The 19,284-nt window shown below is 40.3% G+C and overlaps 1 protein-coding gene across 1 annotated transcript; it reads left to right on the forward strand.

Annotated features, from left to right (window-relative positions):
• The first annotated feature begins 205 nt into the window (after positions 1-205).
• LOC143984464 (keratin, type II cytoskeletal cochleal-like) lies at positions 206-13,524 on the forward strand. The gene is made up of 10 exons (XM_077484624.1): positions 206-704; positions 803-1,023; positions 1,236-1,296; positions 3,541-3,636; positions 6,212-6,376; positions 8,406-8,531; positions 9,479-9,699; positions 11,744-11,778; positions 12,935-13,024; positions 13,120-13,524. The coding sequence occupies exons 1-10, from the start codon at positions 213-215 to the stop codon at positions 13,263-13,265; spliced, it is 1,653 nt and encodes a 550-aa protein (XP_077340750.1). The 5' UTR covers positions 206-212; the 3' UTR covers positions 13,266-13,524.
• The last annotated feature ends 5,760 nt before the right edge of the window (positions 13,525-19,284 follow it).

The following is a 19,284-nucleotide window of genomic DNA, read 5'->3' on the forward strand; positions in this document are numbered from 1 at the left end:
CATTAAGAGATTTTAATTTATACATGTATTTATTCTAAAAATATAGACTGCCCAGTGTCAGATGTGCCAAGCCCAAAACCAAGCCCATGACTGCGGCTAAGTTATAAAGATTTTCTCAAGAACCAAGCCCTTATTAAAAAATATAAAAAGCTGATTTTGGTCCTTCACAGGACTTAAGTTTAGCCTTCTCTTCCATCTGCTTCTGATCTTACATGCTGTCATCTGCAAGAACCACAATGAGCCAAAGCCAACAGTCATGTGCAACCAAGCCTGGAAAGGCTGGTGCTGGAGGTCCTTGTGGAGCTCGGAGCTTTAGTAGTTGTTCAACTGGTGGTGGGTATGGCAGAGTCAACTTCTCTTCATCTTCTCTGATAAGATCTGGAGGGCCTCAGAGTTACTCTGTGCACCTTGGTGGTGGAAGTGGTAAATATGGCGCCAACAGTCTTTACTGCTTAGGAGGAAGCAAACGGATTTCCATAGCTACTGGCACCAATAAGGGAATAAGCACAGTGGGCAAAGGATTAAGCTTCAGTGGTGAATGTTTTCCTATTTGTCCACCTGGAGGTATCCAAAATGTTACTGTCAACCAAATCCTCCTCCATCCAGTAAAAGTTGATATTGATCCAAACATCCAGAGAGTCAAAACAGAAGAAAGGGAGCAAATTAAATCTCTCAACAACAAATTTGCATGCTTCATAGACAAGGTAAGTTAAATGCTCTCAAATGTTCTGTAAAATTATTGCCTAAAATGTTGTATAGTTTTCCTAACCTTACTGACTGTTTAAACTTACAACTGTTTTAGGTCAGATTCCTTGAGCAACAGAATAAAATTCTGGAAACAAAATGGAAGTTTTTGCAAGAACAAAGTAAAAAACTGGCCAACATGAAAGACGGCATCAAACCATTATTTGAGGCGTATATTAGCAGCCTTCAAAGACAACTGGATACCACTAAGAATGAAAAATGTCGTCTTGAAGGAGATCTGAAAAACATGCAGGATGTTGTCGAAGATTTTAAGGCTAAGTAGGTGAAACTAAATTCATGTTTCTTATCCCGCATCAGTAAATAATATTATTTACCATCTATCCTGAATAGAATCAACTACAATATTAATACAATTTGACATAAGTATTGGGCTTTTAAAAAAATATGCTCTGAAATATCTTGAGTCCTGTATGTGTCAAGTATTTCAATATGGTAATTACTAAGAACTTATTTTTACCTTTTGTTTACAGATATGAAGAAGAGATTAACAAACGTGCCTGTGCTGAAAATGAATTTGTATCTTTGAAAAAGGTATAGTGGCTAAACAGTGGCTAAATTCCAGTGTAACGTATCCCTTATTATTGAATCTTAAATATTGGATTTAATTTATTTAATTTTTCTAATTTTACTAACCTAAAATAAATCCTACTATTTTGTACTCATTCATTTTGGGTTGATTCTAAAAACACATGAACTGTTTGTATTTTATTGAGAAGTACCGCAACATGGTAATCAAATTCTCTCTGAAGAAGATCAATTTGTCTAAGTAGAATGTACAGCAAAAGTGCATTTATTTTATCAATCCAGCTAAATTAATTTTTTTGCCTCCTTAATTTAATGTGTGAAAAATCCTTCTCAATGCTGTGTTCAGTTGCATTATTTTACATAAAAGTGTAATATTTAAGTCCCCCTTCTTTCCTGTTTCAAACTGACCAGGTAGTGTATCCATCTCAACATGGTCAGTTTTCTTCTTTGTATTCTACTTGGGAGCACAGTCTGCCTGCACTCCAATGGTCAGACTTCTATGGTTTGCATATAATTTAAATTACACTTACAGATCATGTCCCTCCATCAACCAGTTATTGGGCAATGAAAGGAGAAGCAGCAGAGTAATGTGCTTGATTCTCTACCACTTTGCTATCTCATCCTATCAGCAGCTCTATTGTTAGGAAATAAGCATTACAGAACACTTGCTTGGCTCCATGTGCTACTTCTTCCTGTCCCAGTCTGAGCTCTGTTGTACAGAGGATTGCAAGAAAGAGCAATTTTAGATGTTTCCACTGCTTAGAATAATATAATAAGGATAGCTAAACCCAGTAACAAAAAATGTAATATATTGCAATGTATGATCCTTAGATGTAGTGGCTTCATTAAAGGGTAAGTTCACCTTTACAGGAAATCTGTAAGGTGAACTTTCACTGGATCCCCTCCCCATCCCCCCTGGTCCCGCTGTACCTAAAGCCCGTGATCACCCACTAAGAGACATCTGATCGACACTTCACCGGTCTGGGGATTTTAAATTCCCTGTGGCTTAATCTCCTAAATGTACCTTGTAAAGGTACGCATCAGAGGCATTCTAATTGGTCCATGTGATGGAGCCACTTTAATGAATAAATTGCTGCCATAAAATATGTCCTTTATATCTTCCTGGGATCCAGTTTCAATGTTTCCTAGAAATATACCATAAACTGTAGGAATGGATTCAGTTCAATTCAATGTTTATTGCATTTGAAGCTTTTTCCAAATCATTGCCATTCACAAACTGAGTCTAGATGATTGGTCTGTAGGTGTTCTAAACAGAATTCAAAGCACAAATCCAGCCCAAGTTTGTTTTATAGTTCTGGATATAGTAGTGAAGAGTTAAGTTTGCTGGCAAGTCTCTACTTTTGTGATCCCTTTGGGGAGATTTTCCCTCACTTTCTGCCCCTATGATACCTATGCGGTAGTTGAGGTTGTCACCAGAACAAGAAGTCAAAAACAGCAACTACAACATTGTCAGATTTTCCAAACCCTTTATAACTCTACTAAAAATGTGGTTAGATTTCTGTCTGAGCCCTCAGTGGAGAAATTTCCCTTCACTGAGTTCTATTTTAATGCCAGCCCCACCAACTAAGCCCTTGACTTCGCTCCCCCTATACCACATTGCTGACTTACAGCTTACATAGGGTTGAAGAGTCTCTCTCCACCCTCATCCGATAGTATTGAGAGCATGAGCTCCAAACACCAGTGCTGTCATGTGAAATGGGATTATTGAACAGTTTTCTTGAATATCATTATCTGAATAGAGTGGCAAAGTGCTAAAATTAAGGGGAGTACCTGCTGCTAATAGGGTTGCTCTAAAGTAAACCTACCCTGAGAGATCTATGGAGACTGTCAATGTTGACCTCTTGGTTTGAATGCTAGCAGCCCAGATATCTGATACTTTTTAAGCAAACCAACCTGGAACAAGAATGTAGGTTAGAAAGTCAGAGTGAACTGAGAACTACTGACTTGCGTGACATTGGACTATGGCATTGTTACAAATCCCATGTTGTCTCAGACAGTACAGAATTCCTTTCATAAACCATGACAATGTTTTTTCATATAGTTTTATGGAATTTTCTCATTATGCCTGCATATGTGCTTTTCTCATATATATATATATATATATATATATATATATATATATATATATATATATATCTGTATATATAAATAACAACAGTTAGGTGCTTTAGCATAGGACTATTCATTTAAAATGAATACATTTAACATGCTTTCATGCTTTTTTTTAAGGATGTTGATGTCCTGTACATGCAAAAGACTGATCTGGATTGCAAGCAAGATGCCTTGGTGGATGAGCTAAATTTCCTGAAGACTTTGTTTGATGCGGTATTAATCCCATTATTTAAATTATTAACCGCTATTAAAGTGCTGATTTATCAATAGGTGGGCTGGATTGGCTACGAGAAGAGATAAAACCCTTTTTCAGTGCTTACACAACAATTGCATTGTATTTGCTTGTCAAATTTTACGATAGCAATTAATTGTAGGGTGTATGATATGTTTGTGTAATCCCTTAAACCATTTGCATGTAAGCCCATGAAAAATAAAAACTTTAGGCAAATAGAAAATGATGCAATAGAAAATGCTGTCATTGTAGCATATAGATAGCATAAACAGTGTGGGAAGCTAATAATAATTGTTTAGGACATCAATTTATATTCCACAAATTTCCCAATGCAAACTACAGACTGCCCATATAGGACAATGTACACACATTGTTATAAAAGGTGAACAGATTTTTGGGTCATTTTCATTGATGGCATCTATATTATTGCCCCTGCCCTTTTAGAGCTTGCTAGAAAGTTTGTAGAAAGGATCCTCTATTGGTAGGCAAATTCTTGTCTTTCTCTTTAAATCATCTGGTCCAGTTTGTTGGGTTTTATGTATTAATGAGTCCCTTTGCCAGGTTGGCACACAATATTGCTCTCCCTGGCAGATTGTTAATCTTTCAATTTATGTTCTGAAGCCTGTAGCTGGTCATATATTTTTTTCTGGCACATAATAAAGAGCATCTTGAATCATCTGCATGGTTTAAGAGAAAAATGCTTGTTGTCTGCCTTCACGTTGTAAAGCGCTGCACAAATTGTTGGCGCTATATAAATCCTGCATAATAATAAATAATAATAATAATATTACAGCAAATTGTTTGCCCAAAACTGTTGCAGATTGGAAGAGTCTGTCCTTTTAGAGAGCTAAAAAAAGAGAAAGAAGACATGCAGATAATAAGAGAGAATTTTGTTAATAAAGAAATTGCTGTGTTAAAGCAGTCTTACATTATAACTAAAACCAGCATTGGCGTGTGCAGCCTATTATGCATTATGGTGTGCACCCCAGAGCACACATGCACATACAGTATATCAGCAGAGCAGTGGATGGTGTCAGTAGTTTTTATTTTCATAGTTTTATTTTTTTATTTTTTTGCTTTAATTATTTTTTACAATATTATTTTTTTTCAATTTTTCTTTAGGAGCCCCATTGGGGGCCCTTGGTGAAATATCAAGGGTCTAAACAGACCCCTTATTTCTCACTTTTGAGACAGAGCTTCCCCAGTCCCTTTCTCTACAGCCTCAGCTGCACTGGACAGTGAACTAACGAGAAGTGCACGGTGCTGAGGGGCATCCTGTCCATTCAATAACTGTGTTCATTCAGAAAAGGATGGGGCCAGAAAATGAAATATTTTTTATCCCCTTCCCTGTTCTCCATCCTGAAACATCCCATGCAGCAGCTGGCAGGAGAGGAAGGAAGGTAGCGCATTGCAGGGGGGAGACGGGCCATCAGGAAGTAGGGGAAATCGACACTGTACAGGGTGATTAGGGTGTGCTCAGGCACACCTGGCACACCCTGTGTGCACATCTATGAAAACCAGAAAAAATAATATATTACAGCTTATGAGTCCATAGATGTGATAGCTGCTTCCATTTTTTTTATAGCTATATACATTTTCTTCAAGTACAAATACCTGTTGATTCTGTCAGAAATCCAGTATTCTTTTTACTTTTTGTAAACTGCACTGATATCTCAAACATTATTAGCTTTCCCAGCTATATTCTGTGACCTACAAATCAAAGCTCATCTACATATAATGGAGAGTAGAAGAGTGGGAGTGGTGACAATGCTGATTGTCAATACACACAGTGAGCGTTGTTACACTAAGATAGAAAAGTGTTTCTTTGGCAGAATTGCCAGGTGAACATAGAGGAGGTAAGCTGCAATCTATATCCTTTTTCTTATTGGATTTAGGTATGCTTTAAAGTGGTTGTATACCCAAATTTTTAACTTTTACCTACAGGAAAGCCTATAATAAGGCTTACCTGTAGGTAAAAAAAAATCTCCTAAACCGTTTCCCCTCGGTATGCGCCGCTGACTGCAGCGGCGCATGCGCACAAGGGGATTCTCGGCCTGAAAATCCGGCAGTGGCCGGGCCGGCCGGAAATGAAATCTCCCGCGCGCATGCATGGGATTGACGATATCGCGGCTCCGGCCACTCACAGCGCCGGAGCCGCGATACCCGGAAGAAACGCAGAGGGAGCATGTCAGCTCCCTTGGCGTGGATCGGGCCAGATGTCGGGGCCTCGTTCTAAGGTAATTATTTCATAATGAGCTAGTATGCAGTGCATACTAGCTCATTATGCATTTTGCTTTGCAGGTTTAAAAAAATAATAATAATAATTGCGGGTTTACTACTGCTTTAAGAGGCCTCTAACACATTGCAAGTGCTCCTATCAATTATCAGTTCAAGTACCTCTGTCATGTGTGCCCATTGCAGTTAGTAGATCCGCTTTCTCTATCATGTGTCCTGTACTGATGGATATTTTGAGAAATGATAGACTATTGGGGGACATTGTTACCCGGAACATTAAGTTAGGTCTTTTTTACATGTTGTTACACTTGCTCATTACAGGAATTGGCTGATATGGAAGAGCGAATTTCCAACACCAATGTTATCTTGACTATGGACAACAACCGAGACCTTGATTTGGATGGAGTTATTGCTGAGGCTAAAGCTCAGTATGAGGAAATTGCCACCAAGAGCAGAGCGGAGGCCGAAGCCAACTATGCTAGACAAGTATGTGATCAGCAACAAATATGCCCATGCCTATGTTGGGAAACAACAACTGTGCTACCTATATTAGATATCACAACGCATGCCAGAGTGATAGCAATAATTCTAGGGCAATCGTTCATGATTAGCATATAAACATATGAACTGTAAATGCTTTTTAAATGTCACTTTTTGACAATTTTGCCATATTTTATATTTTACCAAAAGATACCAGAGTTTATTTACTAAAGTATAATAGACTGTGCACTTTGCAAAGTGCAATTGCATTCTGCAGGGCAGTTACATAGTTACAAAGTAGGTGAGGTTGAGACACAAGTCCATTAAGTCCAACCTATATGTGCGATTATATGTCAGTATTACATTGTATATTCCTGTATGTTGTGGTCGTTCAGGTGCCTATCTAATAGTTTTTTGAAATTATTGATGCTCCCCGCTGAGACCACTGCCTGTGGAAGAGAATTCCACATCCTAACCGCTCTTACAGTAAAGAACCCTCTAAAGTTTAACCTCTTTTCTTCTAATTTTAGTGAATGTCCGTGTGTCTTATTAAATTTCCTTTTGCAGAAAAGCTTTATCCCTATTGTGGGGTCTCTTCTCCAGAGAGAATTAATTCCATGCTCGTAACCTTTCCTCACAACTAAGGTCCTCCAGTCCCTTTATTAGTTTTGTTCCCCTTCATTGGACTCTCTCCAGTTCCAGCACATCCTTCCTGAAGACTGGTGCCCAGAACTGGACAGCATACTCCAGGTGCGGCCGGACCAGAGTTTTGTAGAGTGCAAGAATTATTGTTTTACCCCTGGAGTTAATCCCCTTTTTAATGCATGACAATATTTTGTTTGCGTTGCTTGCAGCAGCTTGGCATTGCATGCCATTGCTGAGCCTGTTATCTACTAGGACCCCCAGGTCCTTTTCCATCCTAGATTTCCCCAGAGGATCCTCCCACTAGTGAGTAGATTGCATTCATATTTTTGCTACCCAAATGGATTATTTTACATTTTTCTACATTAAACCTCATTTGCCATTTAGTTGCCCACCCCATTAATTTGTTCAGATCTTCTTGCAAAGTTTTTGCCCTGCTTAGCTTAGTATCGTCCGCAAATACAGAGCTTGAGCTGTTTATTTCATCCTCCAGGTCATTTATGAATAAATGAAATAGGATTGCTCCCAGGACAGAACCCTGGGGGACCCCACTTTCCACCTCAGACCATTCCAAGTACTCCCCATTTATCACTACCCTCTGAACTCGCCCCTGTAGCCAGTTTTCAATCCTTGTACTTACCCTATGGTCCTTGCCAATGGATCTTACTTTGTACAGTAAACATTTATGGGGAACTGTATCAAAAGCTTTTGCAAAATCCAGATACACTACATCTACAGGCCTTCCCTTATCTAGATGGCCTCTCACCTCCTCATAGAAGATTAATAGATTGGTTTGGCAACAACAATTCTTCATGAACCCATGCTGATTACTGCTAATGATTTATGAGCTTTCAAAACGTTTAAAGGAAACAAAACCAACATTTATTTTTATTTTTTTCATTTTGATCGTTTTTTTTCCCATGTTCAGATGTTATCAGTGCACCTATATGGACGATTTCCCATTACATTCTGCCCCAAGGACTATACATGTAGAATACACAGAAGAAATATGCCCCAAAGAAAAAATAAACTTACAGAGGCCTTAACCCTCCCCTACTCTACTAAGAAAGATCTTTTTTTCCTGCCCATGCGCCCTCACTTCCTGTCACTTCCTGTCTCAGTGTGCACCGCCAGCAAAGCAGGAAGTTAGAGGGTGGTCTGAGTAATGGAACATACAGCAATAAGGTTCTGACAAACATTATAAACTTTTTTCACTCTATCCTAAGCAAACAAAGAAGTTTAGGCTGCAGTTCCATTTTACATTTAATTGATGCAGTAGAATAACTTGTGTTGTGACAGGTTAATTGTATGATCTATAATAAAACATCTGAATTTGTGCTGGTTTGATGATAAATATTACACAAATACCAAATTATCTGCGCATCTCTAACAGTACCAGCAGCTCAAAGACACAGCGGGGCAACATGGGGATAATCTGCGTAATCAGAGGAATGAGATCCAGGATCTGAACAGCATGGTAAAGAGACTGCATGGAGAAATCGACTGTGTAAAGAAACAGGTAAGTCCTTTCCTACTGTACACAGTATGTTCTCATCTTGGTTCCTGTTACTGATGATAGGGCCCTTACAGGGGAGGGGGCAGTCCTTGGCATGCATCTATTGTTAGATCAGCCATGTCTCTATCATTTAATTTGGTAATAATTTGTTTCATTTTCACATCCCACAAGGCTGCTTAACAAAACTTCAAGTGGATATAAAATATAGTTTAATTTTATGTTTATTGGTTCAAAATTGCAAATGAAAACATAGCATAGGAATCTGAATCTGCCTTTGCATCAGTCTCCAGCAATCCCCCCTTAAAGCAGAATTTACATCCCTCTGAGCCATCTGTGGCTTATAGGCTAAGTTAACTTTTGTTTACCTTTTTTTTTCATTATTCCAGCTCTCCTATGTACCAATATAGCATTAATGCATTTCTTTTGCAAAAATAAAACAGCTTTCCATTTATTCTACCCACAGTTAACTCACACTGTTCATGTCTGTTTTAAAATCCTGCTGCATTACTTCTGCCTTACATCCTGAATAGACTTTAGGTCATGACACAGGAAGGAGATGACCAGCTGATCTCATTAGCACACACCCTGTATCATCTACCCACCGCTGGTCAACTCCTTCCTGTGTCATGATCTAAAGTCTGTTCAAGAAGTAAGGCAGAAGTAAAGGAGCAGTGTTTTTTTTTTTCAACACACATCAGTGTGCTCCTGCTTCTTCAATATCTAGCATAGGTTGCTGTGGTGGGTCTTGGGTTGGATTCTAGTAATGTATTTTGCATGTAGCTCCAGTACTTGGCTGTGCTTTCTAATAAGGATCCCTGAATCCCAAGACTGAAAGGCTAAATAGGTTAAGCAGCTTACCCTAGGTTTAGAGAATTTTTAAACTTAGCGTATGTTTTTCTAACAGCTTTAGAGCTATGCTCACTCTTTAATGTATCATTTTATTCCTGCAGATTTGTGCACTAGAGACAGCAATTACTGATGCTGAACAGCGCGGGGATGTTGCTTTGAAAGATGCCAAAAATAAGTTATGTGAACTAGAAGCTGCTCTGCAAAAAGCCAAAGAAGATCTTGCAGTTCAGCTACGTGACTACCAGGAACTGCTTAATGTAAAAATGGCCCTGGATCTTGAGATTGCGACCTACAGGACTCTTCTGGAGGGTGAAGAAAGCAGGTAGGTGTTATAAAATAAGTGGGCCAAAAAAAAAGCATCTTATATCTAAAAGCAAATGTTTCCTATACTACTTAAGCAGGCTTTATTAGTGTAATATTTTCAACATGAGTCTAATTTACTTGTGTCTTTAAAGCAGACCTTCCATTAATGTATATGTGAACCCTCACCTTGTAAAACAACCCAATCAGTTTAAAATAGAAATAAAAAGGCAAAACATTTGTTTTTTATAAGTGATCACATAACCTCTGTTCTCAGCTCCATAAGGATCTTAGAGAATTGAGGGAGGAGAAGCAGCAGTGCACTAATCTTCCCTCTGAATGGGTGCACAGGGGGGGGGGGGGATGTGCCAGCACCAGTCTGCTCATTGAGGAAAGCAAGCTGAGTTCCCAGCACAACCAGCAGACTGACTCTCTTGTGCTCTGAAGACTAGTGTGGTATGTTTTTAATAGGTAAGCGGAGGGACTGGCAGGCTCACCAGGTATTTCACACAAAAGAATCAATACAATGAGAACAGGATACTTTTCCATACAAGTACATGGTACAGCAGGCACATATCAGAAATATGAAATTCTGGGTTGACATATTCTTCAAGGAAATCTCCTTAAGATTCATTTCAAATTATAATATGAAGACATGGATGGTATATTGCTATATGTTCTTATACAAAATGGATAAAATAAGTGGGAGGTGTCACTTTTTAATCTTAAATTTAGGTGAAAGTAAAGGATTGCAGCCCTGTTTCCCCTATTCACATGGTCTTCCTATAGCATGCCACCCTTAAGTGTGCCTTCACCATTTCTCCCTCTTCAGTACTTTATCGCTGTACTGTGCCTCACCTCCACATTCAGTGCCCACTTGTTTCATCTCTCAGTAATGTCATCCTTTATGTTTTATGCCTCACCTCTAGCACCCCTATGCTACTGTTTTTCTCCACCTCCGGCATTCTCCTCATACTTTGGTTTGGGCATTATAGTCTTTCTTCTGATTAAACATTTCTCTGAGCTGCAGTTATAGCTAATTCCAGGGTACTAGGTATAATTACCTAGGGGCGATTCAGTTTTCATTGTGCGCTATACAAGTATTTCATTCATTCAATTCTACATCCTGTCCTTTCAGCCTCAAATCTAAATTTTGCAAACTTCACCTCCACAATATTTCCAAAATATGCCGCTACTTAACCAATGAAACCACCAAGTTACTTCCTTGTCCCCTTTACCTTGACTATTACAACTCCCTCCTCATTGGCCTACATCTACACAGGCTACCCCCCTCTTCATTTTATCATGAAAGCCCAATAAACACAGATCAAAACCCAAGCAACAACATACAAAGCAATTTACAACTCTGCCCCAAGCCAGTCACCAATCTCCACTAACCACTCTCAAAATATCATCCAAATCTTACTCTCTGCTGCTCCCAAGACTTCCTTCTCTATAGCTCCCATGTCTGCTTCTCCCATGTTTGCATCTAGGACTTGTCCAGTGCCTCTTCCATTCATCTGAACTCTTTACCCCAATCTACTTGGCTATCTCCTACTCTGTCCATCTTTAGGTGATCCCTGAAAACTCATCTCTTCCCCTCCTCCCCTAAAAATGTAAATGTTAATTTTGCCATCAGTTCATCTCTCCCAGGTAATGCCTTTTTGTATCCCTTGTATATTCCTATTAGACAGTAAGCTTTCATGAGCAGGGCCTTCTCAACCCTCTTGTATTAAATTGTATTTTTTCCCTTTATTTTGTAAACCACTGCACAAACTGTTGGTTCTATATAAATGCTGAATAATAATAACAGTAATAATAAATGAGGGCTTATTCCTATTTTATTTCAGTATGCACGGGGCTGGGTAGGGTGGGACCATTTTATAATTTTCACTGTATTTACAAAACAGCCTTGCATTCACTGTTATCTTTTATTGCACAAGTGTTGCAATAATGATAATTTGCAAAACCTTGTTGTTAACAAAAACCCTTTTTTTTTCATGAATTAGCTCTAGTGGAGACTTTATTGTAATCTATAGTACTAACACCATTTTTTTTTTTTGCAGGATGCATGGCGAAGTTGACAACAATGTTACAATCTGTAAGTTTCACTTTAAAACAAAAATATACTTTACAATCCTTAAAGCCAAACTCCAGGCACAAACATTTTAATTTATATATATTTATCAATAGCCACATTTGATATAAATCCACTATGTGTGCTCCAAACCCCTTTGTATACCCAGAGGTTATAATTTAAAGGTAGCAGTGACATCATCATTGTGCTGCATTTAACCTGTGCAGAGAGCAGAGCTGTGGGGGGATCCAGCAGGCCTTACCCACTACAGGCTGCCTCCAGAGAATTAGAGGGGAGTGGATACAAGATCAGTCACCTTACAGAAGTAGAGAGAACAGCAGTGATTGGTCTTTTTTGAGGGAAGCTCCTGCACAAAGGCAAAGTTTAATGCTTAATCACTGCACTGATCTCAAATAAATACATAAAGCATGTCAAGATCCAAGTAGAAAATACTGAGTCCTTTTGTATTTAGACAATATTTGCTTATCCCGGAGATTAGCTTAAAGCTTAAACTTTTAAAAATTTTGGATATAATGTAAGGGGTTAAAACCTCTTTCTGGTCCATATTGTTGTGTGTGTATTACTGATGGGAAGTTCCAGTCTCTTGATGTGTCCTGGTGTCCACTGTCACTGGTACAGAAAGTAGGATAATACAAAATTTTACATTACTACAAAAACAAGAGGGGAAATCTTCCAATGTACATACTTCCTCCCATGATAACTGTTCAGAATGGGATTACCCTTATTTTGAACAGCTTTCCTTTTACTTCCTATTATGTCTACAAGATCTTTTTTCAGATAATCTTTTTGTCACAAGATAAGTGAATCTCCATTATAGCGAGGACAAACCAAGGATCTTCAGTGGGAAGTACCCATCAGCAGAATCTATATGATAATCTAGGAAGAAATTCCATTCTTCTTGATTTGTTTGCATTTGTTTTTTTGGGGGGAATATATGGCCATATGTCTGATTTTAGCAGATCGGATGTCAGCGGACATGTCACTGCTGACATCCGTAGCTCCATAGACCTGCATGGAGTGTCCATTCAGGTCCACCTAAAACACTGGCAGGCGGACCTGAACGGTTTGCCCGTGTGAAATGGGCCTTAAACTTCATTATCTTAAGATTGTTGTGAAATATGAAATTTTCATTAACATTGGGTCTGATTTTTCTTTGCAGCTGTCTTTAACAGTGCTGGAAAGGTGGCCAGTTCTGGTTTGAGCTGTGGAACAGGATCTTGCAGTTTCCCGAGGAGCAATGCAGCAGGAGGTAGGAATGCAGCATGATCTGCTGTAACCTTTTCTACCACTTACATTTCTGACACTTTTATCCATTTGTATTTTTCACTATTTGTATCACAACAGTTGTATATAACAACATCGTGAAGGTGAGCAAATCTGATGCTTCTGCGTGTGGAACAGGAAAATGCAACACCAACAGCAAGGCAGCTAGTGCCACAGGAGGGATTGCAGTACTTGCTTCAACTGCTTTCAGCAAGAAGAACTATTAAGGGAATATAAAAACCTTTAGTATAGGTGCCAATATTTTACACTGAAAGCTATTTTCTTACTGAAAACTACTTTGCATAAAGCTTTGATAATAACTAAGGGGGATATTTGTATTTGGTATTGTTTTCTGTTCTTTAGCCTTGGCAAACTAAAACATCATAATAATCACTTAAAGGATCAGCATGTCCTTTGTCTTGCACTATTTTAAAATCCTGTACTGGCATGTAATGTATCTTGTAACTGTGTATCTATAATTCAATAAACTGCATGTTATATTCATTCTGTTATTTCCTTTTTAATGTAAATACAACTACAGTATGTTGGGTTGTTAACAGTGTTCTGGAGATTTTATACCTGACCACCATCACCACCAAATGTACAAATAAAACATAGAATTTTATTTATAGAATACAAAATGATAAAAAGAGACACACAAGCAAATAATGTCTCCAATAAAATATACAGCCAAAAAATACAGAATGAACTATATATACAAAGACCACTAATACTCTCATAGGTATCCCAAACACGACGTGTTTTAAGTTTCTGTTGTTACAAAACTTTCATCAGGGGTAGAGAGCAGGAGATAACAATATTGTGGTATTTCTTAACGGAAGCGCTCCTCCATGTAAGGTGGAAACACATGTAAGTGCCAAGGCTACTTAGCCGCAATAATGGGTCTTTAACTGAAATAGTAATCCTCAGCGCAGTCCTCCATAAATACTTCGAAATAAATGATGTAAAGTATATATCCACTGTTCCCAAAGGGTGGGGGGGGGGGGGGGGGGGTAGAGATGACCCCCTAGCAACATGGCTGTCAGCCCCAAATAAGGCTTCCCAAATAGCTATGATAGTATAGCTCTGAGCTATACTACCGGCTTGAGGAAAAAGTGTATCGCACACTCCGGCCTCTTTCGGCAATATTTTTACAGGAATCTACATCCATAGGCAATTTGGGGAGCCTTATTTGGGGCTGACAGCCACTTTGCTAGGGGGTCATCTCTACCCCCACCCTTTGGGGACAGTGGAACACTGAAGTTTGCACCTCGGTTTATTGGGCCTTTCCGTATCATTCGCAGGATTAACCCAGTGGCTTACACGTTGGACCTTCCTCCTAATATACGCATCTCAAATGTGTTTCATGTCTCCTTATTGAAACCGTTGGTCTGTAACCAATTTACCACCTCGGTGCCACACCCTCACCCTATTCAGGTTGAGAACCATGAGGAGTATGAGGTACAATCCATTGTTGACTCTAGTAGGTTCAGTGGGCGCATACAGTACCTGGTACATTGGAAGGGGTATGGTCCAGAGGAACGCTCCTGGGTTTCATCCTTGGACGTACATGCCCCTGTCCTCCTCCGCAAGTTCCATAGACAGTTTCCCCTCAAGCCCGGTGGCCCTCCGATGGAGAGGGGTCATTCCTTCTCTGGGCTGGCTGCTCAGCTGTCGGCTAATTGCCAGCTCTCATCTCTTTCCACAGTTCCCAGCTGTTCCTGATCATGCTCATCTGACCTGCCTACTTAAAGCTGTCCAGCTCACTTCACCTCTGCCTTTGCCTTGGTCACATCACTAGAAACCATCTCCTGCGGTTCTGTTGAAAGACTGGCTTGCTGACATCCCTTCTGGCTCCTTATCCTTATCCTGCTTGCTGTTGCTCTATTTGGATCCCTGACTTCTGGCCTGGCTGATTACCCAATCTGGTTATTGAACTCTGGCCTGCCTGACTACTCTATCCATTGACTGGACTCTGGCTATGCTTTGACTACACTTTTTCGATTTACCTTTTTTATTTTTATTTAATAAACAAGTGTGATTTAATTGCACATCTGTCTCGGTCTGATTCATGGTTTCTGACACCGTAACAGTTTAATAGGGAAGTGGTAAATGTATGTCAATATGAGGGTATGCTGGAAGACCCTAGCAAGTAATGCGTTTGGGCCTGATCAACCGCATGAAATAAGGCGTTTTTCAGTCATGTCCACGCCGATGGGGCTTGGATGACAAAATCGATGGGTGGTAGACGGTATTCCCTGCCTACTGATTGTCCCATGGTGCATTTTGACTAGGAATATCCCTAACCCTATACGTATTCCAGCATGCCCTCACAGGATTATCCATCTTGTATGTTGCTTACATTACGAACTACATGAGCATCGGACAACGCACAACACCCACACACTTTAGCAGAGAACGCCTATTGGAATTGCGCACATGCTTAGCCTAACACTCTGAGCTCCCCGGACCCACAGTTTATACTGTATACTCCTGATAGGCCCCCACCCGATGGGCATGAACAGCACGGTTAAGGCTGAATCCTAACCGCATAGCCACACACGAATCAATCTCATGCTATGAGCACGTTAGTCCAGATGATGGGACTAATCAACTATATCAGCTAGTACATAAGGCTGCAAGAATCTCTTCTTGAGATGTTGAAAGGGACTGAAACATTACCACTCTGAGGTAGTTATAGTTACAGTTTTGTTAGAAGTTTTGTTAGAAATTCTGGTTCTTAATATTTAGCTCATATGTGTTCAGTTGTAAACGTATTTCGGTTCTACCACTTCTCTCTATTAGTAGTATTAATCAGGAGTAGACTTTTTCTACTCAACTCCCCGAACCTCACCCTACCTACAAGCAACTTCCCCTCGTGTGAGATTGCTAGCCCTAAAAAAACAGGTATAGTTCGAGTGTGCCTCCCTCTTACATCATGAACACTCGCGGTTCCAAAAGCACACCCCCTCAGGTCAAGCTGTACTCCCTAATCATAAGAGGCCTAAATACCCCAGAAAAAAGAACACAGCTTTTACTTCTCCTAAAAAAGGCCAAAGCAGATGTCATATTCCTTCAGGAAACCCAATTTAGAACCAACAACATTCCCAAACTGTACTCCTCCTTCTTCCCTATAGTATTTCAATGCGATTAACAATACCGCTAAATCCAAGGGAGTTTCCATTTTAATATCCATAAACTGCCCTCTCCAAGTACAAGACACACTAATTGACCCGAATGCCCACTACATCTTTCTAAAAGGCAAACTATATGACAAACACATCACATTGGCCAACATCTACGCCCCTAATAAGCAGCAAGTCCCCTTCTTCCACGACACTTTGCAACAACTCACTTTATTTTACCAATGCTGGTGGTTGGAGGGGATTTCAATTTAACCCTTTCCACAGCCATGGACTCATCCCCTGGAGCATCCTCCATCACCTATAGAGCACTATGCGCGATTAAAACCCAGTTAGCCACTTTAAGTCTGCTATAGACACTATAAATCCCATGATTATGTCGGACCACCACCCAATCTTAATCACCATCACCTTCCCATTGATACAAAGGAAAAAAGGTGACGTTGTGCTATGGACTGAACCAGGAACAGGGAAATAGGATATAGGAAAAATTGGGGGGGGGGGTATAACGTAACTAGAATAAAGAGGGGAGTAGATTTTGGCGCTATACCTAAAGCTCACATGTAATTGTGATGAAACACCTTGTGGAGGTTTAAGACTAGTAGAACAGACAGGGCTGGCATTCCCTCAGTTAAAATGATGCCTAATATGGCGCTTACTGCAGATTTTGAGGCCAATAGAGTAGACGGGGCTGGCATTCCCTTAGCAAAAATGTCAACTCGTTTTTACGCAGGTGCTGTAGAACACTGCACCCTATTTAAACCGAAGGGTGCACCAATATGGCCGCTCCAGAAGACGTCACTCCGGCGAAACGCGTATGGTGGCCATACTGCGTGCACCTTCTACACAGCTAGCAGCGGCCGGCGGCAATTGTAAACAAAAAGCGATCTTTATTCAGCTACATATGAGTAGTTGTTTTTCTTCAATAAAGCACAATATCATTATGTTCTACACCATGGGTGTGTCCTTTTTTCCAACATATATATAAACGGGATATAACACCATTGGAAGAGCGAACATCTCCCAGGATAACGCCAGCTAACGCCAGAAAGCAGCACAGTGGCTCATACTGTGGAGTAGGGAAGGGCCGAACACCCCCCGGTTCGGTTCGCACCAGAACTTTCGAACAGACCACAAATTCGTACGAACGTTAGAACACCATTGAAGTCTATGGGACTTGAACGTACAAAATTAAAAGTGCTAATTTTAATGGCTAATATGCAAGATACTGTCCTAAAAAGGGTTTGGGGACCTGGCTCCTGCCCCAGGGGACATGGGTCAATGCAAAAAAAAGTTTTAAAAACTGACGTTTTTTGGGAGCACTGATTTTAATGACGATTAAAGTGAAAAAAAGAGAAATATTCCTTTAAATATCTTGCCTGGGGGTGTCTATAGTATGCCTGTGAAGTGCCACGTTTTTCCCGTGTTTAGAACAGTCCCTGCACAAAATTACATTTAACGTAATTTAAAACTGCTTGCGGTTTTAATGTTATATCTGGTTCCGGCAATATGGTTGAAAATCATTGAGAAAAATGGCATGGGTAGCCCCCCTGCCCATTACCAGCCCCTTTGGGTCTTGTACAGATATTAAGGGGAACCCCGTACCCATATTAAAAAAAGGAAATACGTGTGACCCCCAGGCCCTATATACTCAGAACAGCAGTATACAGGCGGTGCAAACAAGACAGGGACTGTGAAGGTTTGTTGTGTGAAGTAGAATCTGTTTGTAATTTTCAACTGGCACATTTTTAAAGTGTAGCTCCAGTCAAAAAATCAATTTTTAAGCTTTTTGGAAAACACATAGGGAATTTGTATCACCCCTGTATAATTTGTTTTGCCGTACGTCTTTTTTTAATCTCACTTGCTGTTGTCTCCTTCCGTTTGCAAGTAGGAGATGTTTGTAAGTTGGATGTTTGAAAGTAGGGGCCTGCCCTATATGCTCTGCAGAAATGACGGAACAAGGTGTTGGTTTTGCCACAACATTGTAAGCCCTCAAAGTGACTCTTGGTGGGCGCTGGAGCGCCCTGCTGTGAACGATTATATCAAGAATTGTAATTACACGCCATTGTTGAACAGTGGTAGAAAAATTGACCTTTGGTGGTTGTGGTGCTGGTGCCACAACACTGTAAGTCCTCACAGTTACTCTGGGTGGACACAGGAATGGGCCCTCCTCTGAAATATTATATCAAGAATTGTAATTACATGCCCCTGTTAAACGGGGCAGAAAAATTGGGCCTTAGGCACTGGTGCTGGTGCCATGACACTGCAACCTCTCCCATATACTTTAGTTGTAGTGCAGGAATGAGCCCTGCTGCAAAGCATTGCATCAAAATTTTTAATTAAACGCCCCTGTTAAACGGGCAGGAAAATTGGGCCTTAGGCACTGGTGCTGGTGCCATGACACTGCAACCTCTCCCATATACTTTAGTTGTAGTGCAGGAATGAGCCCTGCTGCAAAGCATTGCATCAAAATTTTTAATTAAACGCCCCTGTTAAACGGGCAGAAAAATTGGGCCTTAGGTACTGGTGCTGGTGCCATGACACTGCAACCTCTCCCATATACTCTAGTTGTAGTGTAGGAATGAGCCCTGCTGCAAAGCATTGTATCAAAAATTGTAATTAAACGCCCCTGTTAAACAGGGGCTGAAAAATTGGTCTGGTGGCATCACCCAGAACAAAAAATGTTCTTCCAACATATCAGCGGAGGAGGAAGAGGATAGACAATCAACATAACAGGACAGTCACTCAGCATCAGCATAGGCAGTCTTGAAGGGATGTGATATTTAAAAAAAAAATATTCGGTTACATCAGCTTCAGGTGTTTGGTAGCTGTGGGTGATCCAAGACTAATTCATCTTGATGAAGGTCAGTCGATCAACTGAGTCGGTGGACAGGCACACCCTGTGATTGGTAACAAAGCCACCAGCAGCACTGAAGGTGCGTTCCGAAAGAACGCTGGATGCAGAACAGGCCAGTAGCTCAATTGCATACTGTGTAAGCTCTGGCCAGTGATCCATCCTCAAGACCCAGTAAGCCAGAGTATTATTGGTGGGAAAGGTGTCCAAGTCTGACCTTGCCCCTAGGTATTCCTGCACCATGTACAT

The sequence above is a fragment of the Lithobates pipiens genome, unplaced genomic scaffold, assembly GCF_037356315.1.
Source record: "Lithobates pipiens isolate NorthernLeopardFrog02 unplaced genomic scaffold, aLitPip1_a1.2 Scaffold_16, whole genome shotgun sequence".
Lineage (NCBI taxonomy): Eukaryota > Metazoa > Chordata > Amphibia > Anura > Ranidae > Lithobates > Lithobates pipiens.